The sequence below is a fragment of the Aotus nancymaae genome, unplaced genomic scaffold (assembly GCF_030222135.1).
Source record: "Aotus nancymaae isolate 86718 unplaced genomic scaffold, 86718_ANA_hifiasm-v0.15.2.pri h1tg000067l, whole genome shotgun sequence".
Classification (NCBI taxonomy): Eukaryota; Metazoa; Chordata; class Mammalia; order Primates; family Aotidae; genus Aotus; species Aotus nancymaae.
The window spans coordinates 18,032,363-18,044,615 of NW_026988482.1; the positions used below are offsets into that span (position 1 = coordinate 18,032,363).

General features: G+C 50.0%; 1 protein-coding gene across 2 annotated transcripts in view; it reads left to right on the forward strand.

Annotated features, from left to right (window-relative positions):
* The first annotated feature begins 1,035 nt into the window (after positions 1-1,035).
* GASK1A (golgi associated kinase 1A) overlaps positions 1,036-12,253 on the forward strand; it is a 74,206-nt gene continuing 62,988 nt past the window's right edge. Inside the window, exon 1 of one of the 2 annotated variants that reach the window (XM_012470710.2) lies at positions 1,036-1,380. In XM_012470710.2, the coding sequence (XP_012326133.2) occupies positions 1,378-1,380 (3 nt within the window). In that variant the 5' untranslated portion in view covers positions 1,036-1,377. Of the gene's footprint in view, positions 1,381-10,054; positions 10,418-12,253 lie in introns of those variants that run through there. The other variant, XM_064366970.1, reaches the window with a different exon arrangement.

Genomic DNA, 12,253 nt, shown 5'->3' on the forward strand with positions numbered 1-12,253 from the left:
CCTTTTAGGATCATTTGTGATGATTAAATGAAATAACATACAGAAAGCATCTGGAATGTTAAGGACTGAATATTTTCCCTTCATCTGTTCCTCCTGCCCATACACACATACACAATTTAAGGGGACCCTCTGGATCTTTGCTTCCCTTAGGAAACACTTCCATCAGTGATAACCTCAAATCATTCTGAGCAGGTGACTGCTGGGAAGATGTCTGTCTTCATCTAGCTAATGATGCTTCCTGTTAGTTTCAATGTTGGAGGCTTTTTCAGCCTGGCCCCCAGATTCTCTCAGGGCACCCTACTGCTGACTCTGCCTCCATTGCCTACAGGCTCTTAAGAATCCTGGGGTGCAAACGTTGCTACTGAAGGACACAAGTTATAAAAATGTGTGGGGACTGGTCTACGCTGACCCAGCTGTTAATAATGGGGCCAGCCCTGATTTTGGGACTACAGACCCCCTAAGCCCAGGACACTCCCCAACGATGAGCATATAGACTCTCAGGTCCTGCTCTGACTGTGCCACTGTTGGCAGTAGGTGATCAGGGGAACAAAGGCACTGTGTGCATCTGAAGCGGAGAGGCAGAATCAGCCACTTACTTCAGTGACTCTAACAGTGATTAGTTCTCAAGGACAAAAACTCTTCATTGTTAATGAACTTAGTGGTCAACGGATTTTCCTTCCAAATCCCCTTGGGGACGGAACCCAAACAAAGCGAAGAAGTGACAGTAAAAAAAGACTTGCCTTTCTGAGGCTTGGCAGGAGAGGGTGGCAGTTTGGACAACAGTCAGCTATATCGCCGAGTTGCAGTGGGCTCACCGAGCACCCTCACACCTTAGAGGCGCCCCTCACCGCCCAGCCTCGGCGCCTCACCGGGCAGGAGGGCAGGACGAGCGGGGACCTTTCCTTCCTAGCACCTGGCCCCTACTCCAGAAGACTGCGGCTGGCCGAGCCCCCGGCAGGGCTTTTATTGTGAAAGGAGCTCCTCCTCCCGTGCTTTCGGAGGAATGGGGAGGCTGGGCCGCGACGCGCGGCAGGGACTTTGCAAACTAGGCTAACGTCCCCAGTAGACCGCAGAGGCTCGCGGCCGCGGGTAGGCTCCCGCAGATCCCCGCAGATCCCCGCAGATCCCGGCTGTTCCGGCGTGCATTCCCCACCCGCGGAGCATTCCGGCGCGCAGCGATCTCACGGGAGTTGGCGCGGGGACACTTGGGTGCTGGGAAGGTGTGGACCTTCAGTCCAGGAAACCCGTTCCAGCCGAGTAGCCGCGCGTCCCGGGGAGCCTGGCGAGCCACGGCCCCGGGGGCGGCCAAGGGGAGGCGGGATGAGTCTGCGGGCCGGCTGAGCGCGCCGAGGAGCGGGCCCGGCCACCGTCAGGGACATGGTAGGACTCGCGGGAAGGAACGCGCCAGCGGAGGGTGGGGTGATCACCGAGACAGGTGGCTGCAGGCAGCGCGCAGCGGCTCTCGCGCCTCCCGAGGCTGGAGTTGTTCCCCGAAAGTTGCTTGGGGCGGCGGCGGCTTTCATTTCTGCGCCAGAACTGGGGCAATCGGCTTTACTGCCGCTCTTGGCTGGGAGGACCGTAATAGGGTGTTTTTTTTTTTTTTTTTTTTTTAATTACGAATCCGCACACCTTGACCGAACCGTAACTCACTCGCAGCTCTGCTCAAACTTCATGCGATCCACAGGGCAGGGAGAGGGGAGCGTTCCCTGGGGAGCCCATCCATGACAGTCTCTGATGAGACGCTTGTCATTTTAATACTCTCCAAAGTATATGTGAATTTTGTACTATCTTCTCTAGCTTAGCTAAGTATTGATATTAAAAATAATGTCCTAACGTTTATTAACATTGAGTTAAATTGGCTCTAGTGAGATTCCAATCCGCCTCCCTCTAAGTCCCTGACAGGAGGACTATTGGGCAGATGTGGAAGCACTGGTGGGTCTGGGATGTCACAATGAAACCAGGGACCTGTGGACGTGGCCCTTCCATGGATCAACCTCACAGACACTAACAGGCAGAAAAGAAAAACCCGTTGAGAATGTGGTCCAGGCGGCTTAGCTAAAGCACATATGCAACCCTAGGAAAGGGGCGTCCCTGAGGCCCGGCCGCTGGTTAGTTGCTCTGCTTTTCCCGCAGCAGGAACCCCCTGAAACCCCAACTGGGCTCCTGCACTTCACTTGGCTCCCCTGTCTGCTTCTGTGCCCCACCGCCTCTTCCCTTCTTTTCCAAGCTCACGGAGGGCAGATTGGAGACCACCGGAGATGCTTCGTGGAGATGCTTGGTGGGGAGTTTCTCTGGGCCTGGAGTTTAGAAGGCTGTCTAGAGACTGCACTGTAGGATGGAGAGGCTCTGAGAACAGCTCCTTTGCGTGCAAGGGGTCCTGGCAGGTGGATGGAGCAGAGGTGGAGGGCTGGTCATCAGGAGCCCTGAGGGAAGGGTACTTTTGAGACTAGGGGTGTGTGTATCTTTCACCCTCCTAACATCTATCCAGCTTCAGGTTTTTTCTCAAAGCTGTTAAGAGAAGGAAATAGTGGAATCTTAAGCTTCAAAAGGGGGATTGATTGGGGGTGTAGGATGTGAAACTGAAAAGCGTGGAGATATCCTATTACACATTCCCTGTTTAGGAGCAAGAGTGTTGCCAGAAGAACTGAGGCCACAGCCATCCACTCGGAGGGGCTTAGCAGTGTGCTGGAGTCTCCTGGCTTCAAAGGCAGCTGTGGCAGAGGCTCTGTGGTCTGTGGCTGAAGCAGAGTGCCCGGAGGAGAGATGGTACCTGCCTTCTGCTCAGGCTGCCTCGGGGAACACTGGTGTGTTTGCCCCACTGCCAGCGCAAGCTTCCTGTTCTATGAGTCAGCGCAGCTTCCCAGCTCCACGTCTCTGGCTCTGGGTTTTGGTATTGTGTTAGGAAGAGGACTTACGTCAACATTTTACAGGTCCTAGTTCACTTGCGGAGAGAGGGGCCTGATGGGCATCCTCTGGCAGTGAAATGGCCTCGGAGATCTGAAGCCTCTCCTTTGCTTCTGCCTCTGAATGAAGGGTCCTGAGGTCCAGAGACCACAGGGCAGCCTGGCACTGGCTAGAAGCAGCATGGGAAGAGACGGGGCTAGGAATCCCTTGGGGACCTTAGTTTCCTCTTCTGTAAAATGAGAGATTGGGCTAGAAGTTATCCAAGGTGCCATTTAGCTCCAAAACTGGGTGATGTGTGAGTAATTTTGAGATTGGATCTCAATCCTAGTGTTGAGCTATCCTTAACATGAACAACTAAAAAGGTATGAGGAAGAGGTGCTTCTTAGCCCTGACTCGGGCTGTCCCCCTCGCCAGCCCAAATCCAGATGACACCCAGACCAGAAGATGTTTTCAGGCTCTGCAAGTGATCCCAGTTTGCTGCCAGGGCTGAGAACCACAGGGCAAGAAGGCTGAGAGAACGGGGTGGCATGGGGGGATGGGAGGGGTGGAAGCTGGGGCTCAAAGCTGTGCTTCCCAAGATATCCCTATCTCCATACAATAGTCATTCTTTGAGATATCCTAAACTAGTTTTTGGGAAATGATACATGCTATATCATTTCCCATGATATGCTATCACATATATCATATGCTATATCTCTTTGAGGCTCTGTTCATAAAGTATCCTCTTTTAATTCATTACATTGAAATGTGAACTTGCCCAGCTTGTTTGAATGTGGTATCCTTATTCAGTAGTACCCCACTACCAACCTGTTATTGATCCAAGGTACATATGTTGGGAAACTCTGGTCTAGAAGTATAAAACTAAAAGTCTAGAATCATTGTCTTTTTTTTTTTTTTTTTTTTTAAAAGAACATTGAGCTGCAGCATCTGTGGGGGCATTTTTGATCATCCTGAGGGGTCCGGGGTCATTGCCATAGCTTGGTATGTCTTTTTCTAAAGCTAAGATTGGAACACTGTCACTTTCTTTCCTTGCAATGGTGGTGGGAAGCTTGGTGTTTGCCAAGGACTCTGTACTTAAATAAAAAATATTGATAGAATCACATGTATATGTGTTGGGTTAAAAATTGAAAAAGAAAAATATTGATAGAGAAAGTTGAAACTATTACTGCCAATTAAAAAATGTTTTCCTCCTGATTTTTGAAAAAAAAATATACAACTTCTGCAGGAACCACGATTATCATTTTGGCGTATTTCCTATTCTCTTTGAGTATTATTTTAAAGAGCTGAGATTTCCACACATGCAGTTTTGCAGTCTGATTTGTTTTACTTCAGTTTATATCAAAGCATGTTGCCATGTCTACATCTCCAGAAAAATCTTTTGTAACCATACATTTAATGCTCAGTACCAAGATTTTGATAATCATCTCCCCGTTTGTGAACATTTAGGTCATTTCAGGTTTGGGACTGTTTTTGGTGGCATGTGGCCAGCTTCTCATTATCCATGGAAATGAGGACCTGAGTACCCAGCTAAGTGGAAATCAGAAAAACTCATAAGAATGAATTGCCCCAGCCTCTTTCTCTATCCAAGCTTTTACTGTAACCACCCTCCCAGGGCCCATTGTGCTGTGGGAGGAGTTTCCTATTGCCTGTCCTCGCTCTGTGCTGTGGGCAGGTCATCAGGCAGGCAGCAGTGGGAGAAATGGAGTCCCATGGGAGCCCACACAGGGGCCAGTCTTCCTCGGGAGAACCAAGAACTAAAATCCCTGGAGGTTAAGACTCAGAGGAGAAGGAGCTGAGACTGGAAAAGAGATGTGGCCTCCTTAGGGTCACTTAGATCAGGGCTAGGGCCCAGGTCTCCTAGTTCTTCCCCTCCCATGCAAGTCCTGTCACAGGCACTTCAGCCCCATTGTAGACTTGAGGGATATGGTGTAGCTTGGAGTGGCAGAGGAGAGGCCCAGGGTTTGCAGTCAGAGTGGGGTTTGTACTGGGCTAGGTCACCGTGTGGCTCTGGGTAAGTGCTGCCTTACTCTGAGCCTCAGCCCCGTATCTGTAAAATGAGTCATCGTGAGGAGCAAATGGAGTCATGGAGGTGAAAACACTTGGTGTCTGAAAGGTGCTGTAAGAGTGGGGGGTTTACAAAGGACCCACAAAAATAGGTTTGCTTTTTGTTAGAGTCTAAAACAAATGGTAAGGAAGTCACAGCTTCCTTTCATTCAATGCCAGTCAAGGGGATGCTTCTGGGACTCTTCTCTAAGTAAGGATCTGGTATAGATGGATTTTATCCTCAAGTAGTTTTCTTGCTTCTTTAAGTCTCTCTTTTCATGGGGAAAACCCAGCCTGCAGATGTTCGTCCAGTCTGACCCCCATGTGCCTCCCTGCAGAATGCTGCCGACCAGATAAGAATATAGCTCCCCAAACAGCCACAGACCCTTGGAGTCTAATGCTGGGATCCCCTCAGTGAGTCCCTCTGCACTGAATGAGTCCCAGAAGTTCTCAGGCTCAGCTGAAGAAGAGGTTAAACTGGTTTTGGAATCAGAACTGGGAACCTTGAAATGCAGCTCTTGGGGCCTGTGGGGAATCTGATCTCCTCTCTCTCTTGGGGGTACAGCCCTTACCTGCAGCTCCTGCTGCATACCTGACCCAGGCTTTGTGCAGGACTGGGCAGGGGGCAGAGTGTTTTAAACAATCCACTGGCCCCAACCATACCAAACGGGTTGCTCCAAAAAACAGGGATGTAGGGGGTGGTGGGAACAGGCCTCACAAAGAAATGAGTTCGTTAGATGTTTCAGGGACTAGCGAGAGAAATATGCTTCAGCTTGGCATCAAAGATGCTGACAAATCCCTCCAAGTAGGTGTGGGAGGCCCAGTGTCTGCTCCCCACCTAAGGTACTAGTAGAGACACAGAGTGCATCAGTTTTCTTTGAGGCATGAGTTTTCTGTGAGTCACCTGGGGCTGTCTTTGCTTGGATCATTTGTGATATAACTGCTAAAGTGACTGGGGAGTTTGGGGTGTGATCCCTGCATCTTCTGGATTTGTCTGCACAGGCCTGTGTTTGAAGGACCACCTGGCTTGAGAGTGAGGATAAGAGCCATGATTGTGGAAACGCCAGGCCGCCCTTCTCTATGTAGATTTCCCCTCCTATCTCTCTCTCTCTCTCAAATGCACACACACTCACACATCACACACACACATATGCACACACACACATGTACACACTCATGCATGCACATATACTTTTGGGAGTAGCCAGGGATCTGGTCCTATTCCCCAGAGTCAAGCCTGTGGCTCCAGAACTGCCAGCTGAGTAGAAGATGGAAAGTGCTTTACGATAGCATCTGGTGAATCCTGGGGTCAAGGAGGCTAAGAGTGGAAGGGAAGCAGGGTGAGGGCTGACATGAAGGATGAGGAAACAGCAGGGGCGTAACTGAAATGTAGATTCAGTCACTCACCACTTTAGAGTCCAATTAACAAGAGCGAGGTCTGGTATGAAGAAAGTGACTATTTTGCAGCTTAGAGGAAGAGGCACAGGCTCTTGCCTTTAAGTTACCACTTTGCTTCAGTGCAGAAAGCAGGGTCCTTTAAAGGAATTCTTGGCTTGAGTGGCATGCAGGGGAGTGAGCAAGCAGGTGGGGGTCTCCGTGACCCCCTTTGGTGCCTTAGCTACCCGGGAGTTGAACTAGGACCATCACCGCGGAGCTAGGTTATGAGGTGGCCGTTGGCTTGAGATACTCTCCAGGTGGGAGAGAGTTTTGGAGCCGGGCGTACTTTAGGTTGCAAATTGTCATCTCTCGAGGCAAGCTCCTGGTGGAAGGTAGCTCAGGCTCTGGAGCTTCTAAGTAAGCACATAGATAAGCTTGCCTTGTCGGGAGTGTTTGGGGAAGGGAAGGTAGAGCTTCTAACTGCATTACTAAAGAGCTAAGTAGGAAGTGAGGAATGAGGGAAAAGGAGGAAAGAGAAGAAAATAATTTTTAAAAAACTTCTTATCTTTCTCTTAGAAAAATGGGGGTACTCAGTTATAGGGGCCTCACTCTGATCTCTAGGCCTTCACGAGTTCTGAAGGAATGGCTGTCTCTGTGGGCAGGGCTGAGCCTTACTCTCAAGGGGCATTGGAATTCCTGAGTGGAGGGTTCACGTTCAATGTGTAAATGTGTGTTAATGCTTCCTCCATCTCCCTGCCGCCTTGCCATTCATTCATTTATCCATTCATTTATGAAATGCCTGCTTTAGGTCAGACATTGTGTAGGGCATAAAATACAAAAATCAAAAACACATACCCTGCCCGTGGGCAGTACACGGTCTAGTGAGGCTGCCTGTGTGTATGTGTGTATGTGTTGGGGGTGGGGAGTGGCGCAGGAGCAGGTGGTAGGTGGTAGGTTCAGGGGAGAGGGAAGCGAAAAGAAATGCTTCAGCCCTGTGGGCCAAATGTTCTGGATACAGAGGAAGGATAGACTCAGGAGTGAATGGGGCAGAGGGAGGCTCCGGGACAGGGAGTATCTGACGAGGACCTGGATTCTGTCAAGTAAAGAAAAGAGAAGCCACTATACATCTGTTAGAATAGTTAAAAAGTGAAACAGAACACCCTACAACCTCGAGTACTGGTCAGGATGCCAGCAGCGGGAGCTCTCATACATTAAAGCAGGAAACACGGTAGAAAACAGTGTCAGTTTTTTCTGAAGTTAAACGTACACTTACCATAGAACCCAGCAATCCCCTTTCTGTGTATTTATGCAGGAGGAATGAAAACACATGTCTACAAAAAAACCTGGATGCAAATGTTTATAGTAGTTTTATTTAGAATTGCCCCAAACTGGAAGCAACCCAAATGTTGTTCAACTGTAGATTGGATAAATGTGGTACGTCCATACCGTGGACTACTCCTCAGCGACAGAAAAGAACCATCGATCCAGGCAACAATGTGGAGGGATGTCAAAGGCAATATGCTGAGTGGGAGAAAGCAATCCTACAGGGTTACATACTGTGGGATTCCCTTTATGTGACATTCTGGAAAGGGCAAAACTATTGGGATGGAAAAGAGATCAGCGGTTGCAGGGGTTGGGGTGGAGAGGCTGTGATTACAAAGGGCCGGCACAAAGGAGAATTCTGGAGTGATGGAACTGTTGTGTCCTGATTATGGTGGTGGCCGTGCAAATCTATACATGTGTTAAGAGTCAGAACGATACAGAAAAATTTCTGTTTTAATGTATGTAAATTAAAAAAAAGAAAAAAAGAGAGAAAAGCATTCTAGCAGAAGGAACAGCACCTGCAAAATCCCTGGAGGCAAAAATGAGCTGTTAAAAGTTGACTGGGAAGAAGCTAGGCTGGGACCACAGGGGAACCTCCTGGAGATGGGGCTGGGGCCAGAGCCTGGCTCCTGGACGTGGGTGCTCTCCCCACCCAGCTAAGGGTTTGTGTTATTGTCCCTAGGGCAGAGGGGGCAATGGAAGGGCTTTTGAGCTTGGAGAGGTGGGATTGTGTTTGCATTTTAGAGAGCAGTTGTGGGGGCTGAGAAGAAGGAGTGTGATCCAGGGGCCAGGATGGAGGTATGGATTCTGTAGCAGGCCGGAGGGAGCAGGTAGGAGGATGTTTGGGCGGGAGAGCCTCCAGCCCTTGGTAATCTCAGGTGCGGAGCCTGAGAGCAGGTCAGGAGTTACTTCAGGTTCTTGTTCAGGCATCTGTATTTATGGGTCTCTGTTGGCCTTCTTCTTTTCTCTTCATTTTCATTTTCATTTAGTTTTTGGTGTTTCTTTTCTAGTCACACTTAGAAATGATCATTACAGAAGTAACGTATTTAACAATGATACTAATCACTTCAATTCTATAAATTCATTTATTATGTTATATTCTTAAGATCAATGGTGAAATGTTGGATACTTATCTTTTAATCCTCTGAACTGATTTTGTACATATTGGCTTGATAATCACAAGAGTAGGATAGATAGAGTCTGGGCGTGGTGGCTCACACCTGTAATCCCAGCACTCTGGGAGGCTGAGGCAGACAGATCACCTGAGGTCAGGAGTTCAAGACCAGCCTGGCCAACATGGTGAAACCCTGTCTCTACTAAAAATTAGCCAGGCATGGTGGCGCATGCCTGTAGTTCCAGCTACTCGGGAGGCTGAGGCAGGGGAATATCTTGAACCCAGGAGGCGGAGCCTGCAGTGAGCTGAGATCGAGCCACTGGTGACAGAGCAAGACTCTATCTCAAGAAAAAGGGGGAGAGCAGGTTAGAGAGAATTCCAGTGATAATTGCATGTACAGGGTTATTTCTGTTCCCCAAGCTACCTTGCCTGTGGTCCCTGACGCCTTCCTCCAGCCAGTGTAGACACCTGGCTCCCTTCCTCCTGGGCTCCAGCCCAGCTGACTGCCACTGTTGGAGAGTGGGTAGGGGCTGTGGCCGCTGCATCCTCCCTAGCCCAACTTCTCCGCCTGCTATGGGCTTGGATTTCTGCTAAGTGGCCGCAGGAAGGGGCTGTATCACATGCTATTTACTTGTGGGCAGTTTTTGTTTGGCTTTCGAGGGTGTTTGCTTGCAGTGAGCAAACAGCCTCTTCCAGAACCAGCTGGAGGATTCAAATCCTCCCATCTTGGCTGGGGCAGCAGGTTCACAGTTCTGTAAGAGCCAAGTCGGGTAGGGATTTTTCCAGAAATGCCATTGGCCAAAGAACTTGTCAAGGACATCAGAGGGGATAAGACTAAAAGAAAGAAAACAAGAGAAAAATGAGAAGAGTCAGAGCCAGAGACACAGGGATGCGAGATGAAGAGAGTAAGGCACAGAGGCAAACGAGACCAGCTCTATGGAGAACCTTTCAAGAGTGGGCATGGTGCTGGGCCAGGCAGGTGCCCCTTGCAGCTTGTGAGCGTGCCATGAGGCGGGGCTCCCGGGCCGCATGGAACATACTCTTCGGAGCTGGATTTTGTCAATGGTGTCGCTTTTTGGCAGAGCAGCGCTGTTTTCCTGGATGGACTGAGGGCTGACTGTCACTGCCTGTCTGTGCTTCATATGTTCCAGGGCTGTCCTAGTGTCAGCTCTGTGTTCCTGCTGGGGAGGCATTATCAGCAGGACAAACCCAGCAGTTCCACTGGCCAGTCTTGCTTCTGGCCAGACTGGCTTTGCAGCAGTGCTGTGAGGTGACTTTCAATGTATTGGACACTAGGAAATTCTCAAGCTATTCTGGCAAGGATTTAAGAAGTTACTTTAGTGCTTTTAAATGCTTGGTGATATCTTTGAGATGGGAAGGGAAGACTCAAATATAGTCAAACCTGTGACATTATAGGGCTGTAATTTCAAAAAGTGCAGGAGCCACAGTTCCTTTCATCCTTCTCTCCAAAGGAGATGAATGAACTGCAGCCCAGGGATGATGTGATAACCCTTCCTGGCCAGGTGGAAGGAAAGCGGGAGACGTGGGGAGGGGGAGACGCTGTTGGGGAAGAGCAAGGAGCACGTTTCCTACAGAGCCTGGAAAAAGGAGCATTCATGGATGGGACGGGTCCTCACATGTGCTTTCTGTCTCCAGGTCTGTGCAATCTCTTTCTTCTAGGCGTCCCATTCTGTCTGTCTGGACTTCCCTTTTAGAGTTGCTATTGACCTTTGTCTTTGGTGAATGTAGAGTTGAGGTAGGATTCTTAGAAACTTGTTCTTTTGAATATTGTCACTGCTTCTCTTCCTGACCTAATTATAGGGGAACATTTTCCTCGATTTTCCATTTGGGCCTGATAGTGCTTTGCAACTCTCTTGTTTTCTCTCTCTCTCTTTTAAATTGTAAGAGCAATACCTGCTTATTGTGGAAAATCCTGCTTGCTTTTGGGTCTCTTTGGAGGAATTTCTGTGTGGTGCTCCCGGCGTTAGACTCACGGCATAGACAGCTGCACCTGCTAGGAGGTCTGCCTGGTCAAGAGTCCCTGTGCAGGGCCAGGTGTGGTGGCTCATGCTTGTAATCCCAGCACTTTGGAAGGCCGAGGAGGAAGGATCCCTTGAGTTCAGGGGTTCAAGACCAGCCTGGGCAACATAGGGAGACCCTGTCTCTACAAAAATTTTAGAATTGGCAGGGCATGGTGGTATGTGTCTGTAGTCCCAGCTACTTGAGAGGCTGAGGTGGGAGGATTGCTTGGGCTCAGGAGGCTGAGGCTGCAGTAAGCTGTGATCATGCCACTGCACTCCAGCCTGGGTGATAGAGTGAGACTCCATTTCAAAAAAAAAAAAAAAGGGTCCTTGTGCATACATCCTTGGGGGTAACTCCCAACCAGCTTCTCAGAGTGCTGCTCTCTGCCTGCTTCTGGGACAGCAGTGGTGCTTGTCTGTGGTGGAGGAAGGGAGGACAAAGGAAACCCACATTTACTAAATTTATTTATCAGAGAGGCATCTGCCTGCCATGTGCCCAACCTCCATTTGAGCATTGGGATGAGAATGAGCATGCCCTATACCCCAGGGCCCTCAGGAATTCCGAGTCTTGGGGAGGATGGGGGCAAGCCTACTTGTCTACTTAATGACAAGTGCATTGCCTGCATCCCAGGTGTGAAGCTCTGAGTCCCAGTTGTGAGGTTCTGAGGGCCCCAGGTGTGGTGTTCTGAGGGTCCCAGGTGTGATGTTCTGAGGGTCCCAGGTATGATGTTCTGAGGGTCCCAGGTGTGATGTTCTGAGGGTCCCAGGTGTGGTGTTCTGAGGGTCCCAGGTGTGGTGTTCTGAGGGTCCCAGGTGTGGTGTTCTGAGGGTCCCAGGTGTGATGTTCTGAGGGTCCCAGGTGTGGTGTTCTGAGGATCCCAGGTGTGGTGTTCTGAGGGTGTGGTGTTCTGAGAGTCCCACGTGTGATGTTCTGAGGGTCCCAGGTGTGATGTTTTGAGGGTCCCACGTGTGATGTTCTGAGAGTCCCAGGTGTGATGTTCTGAGGGTCCCAGGTGTGGTGTTCTGAGGGTCTCAGGTGTGGTGTTCTGAGGGTCCCAGGTGTGGTGTTCTGAGGGTTTGGTGTTCTGAGGGTCCCAGGTGTGGTGTTCTGAGGGTGTGGTGTTCTGAGAGTCCCACATGTGATGTTCTGAGGGTCCCAGGTGTGATGTTTTGAGGGTCCCACGTGTGATGTTCTGAGGGTCCCAGGTGTGATGTTCTGAGGGTCCCAGGTGTGATGTTCTGAGGGTCCCAGGTGTGGTGTTCTGAGGGTCCCAGGTGTGGTGTTCTGAGGGTCCCAGGTGTGATGTTCTGAGGGTCCCAGGTGTGGTGTTCTGAGGGTCCCAGGTGTGGTGTTCTGAGGGTGTGGTGTTCTGAGAGTCCCACGTGTGATGTTCTGAGGGTCCCAGGTGTGATGTTTTGAGGGTCCCACGTGTGATGTTCTGAGAGTCCCAGGTGTGATGTTCTGAGGGTC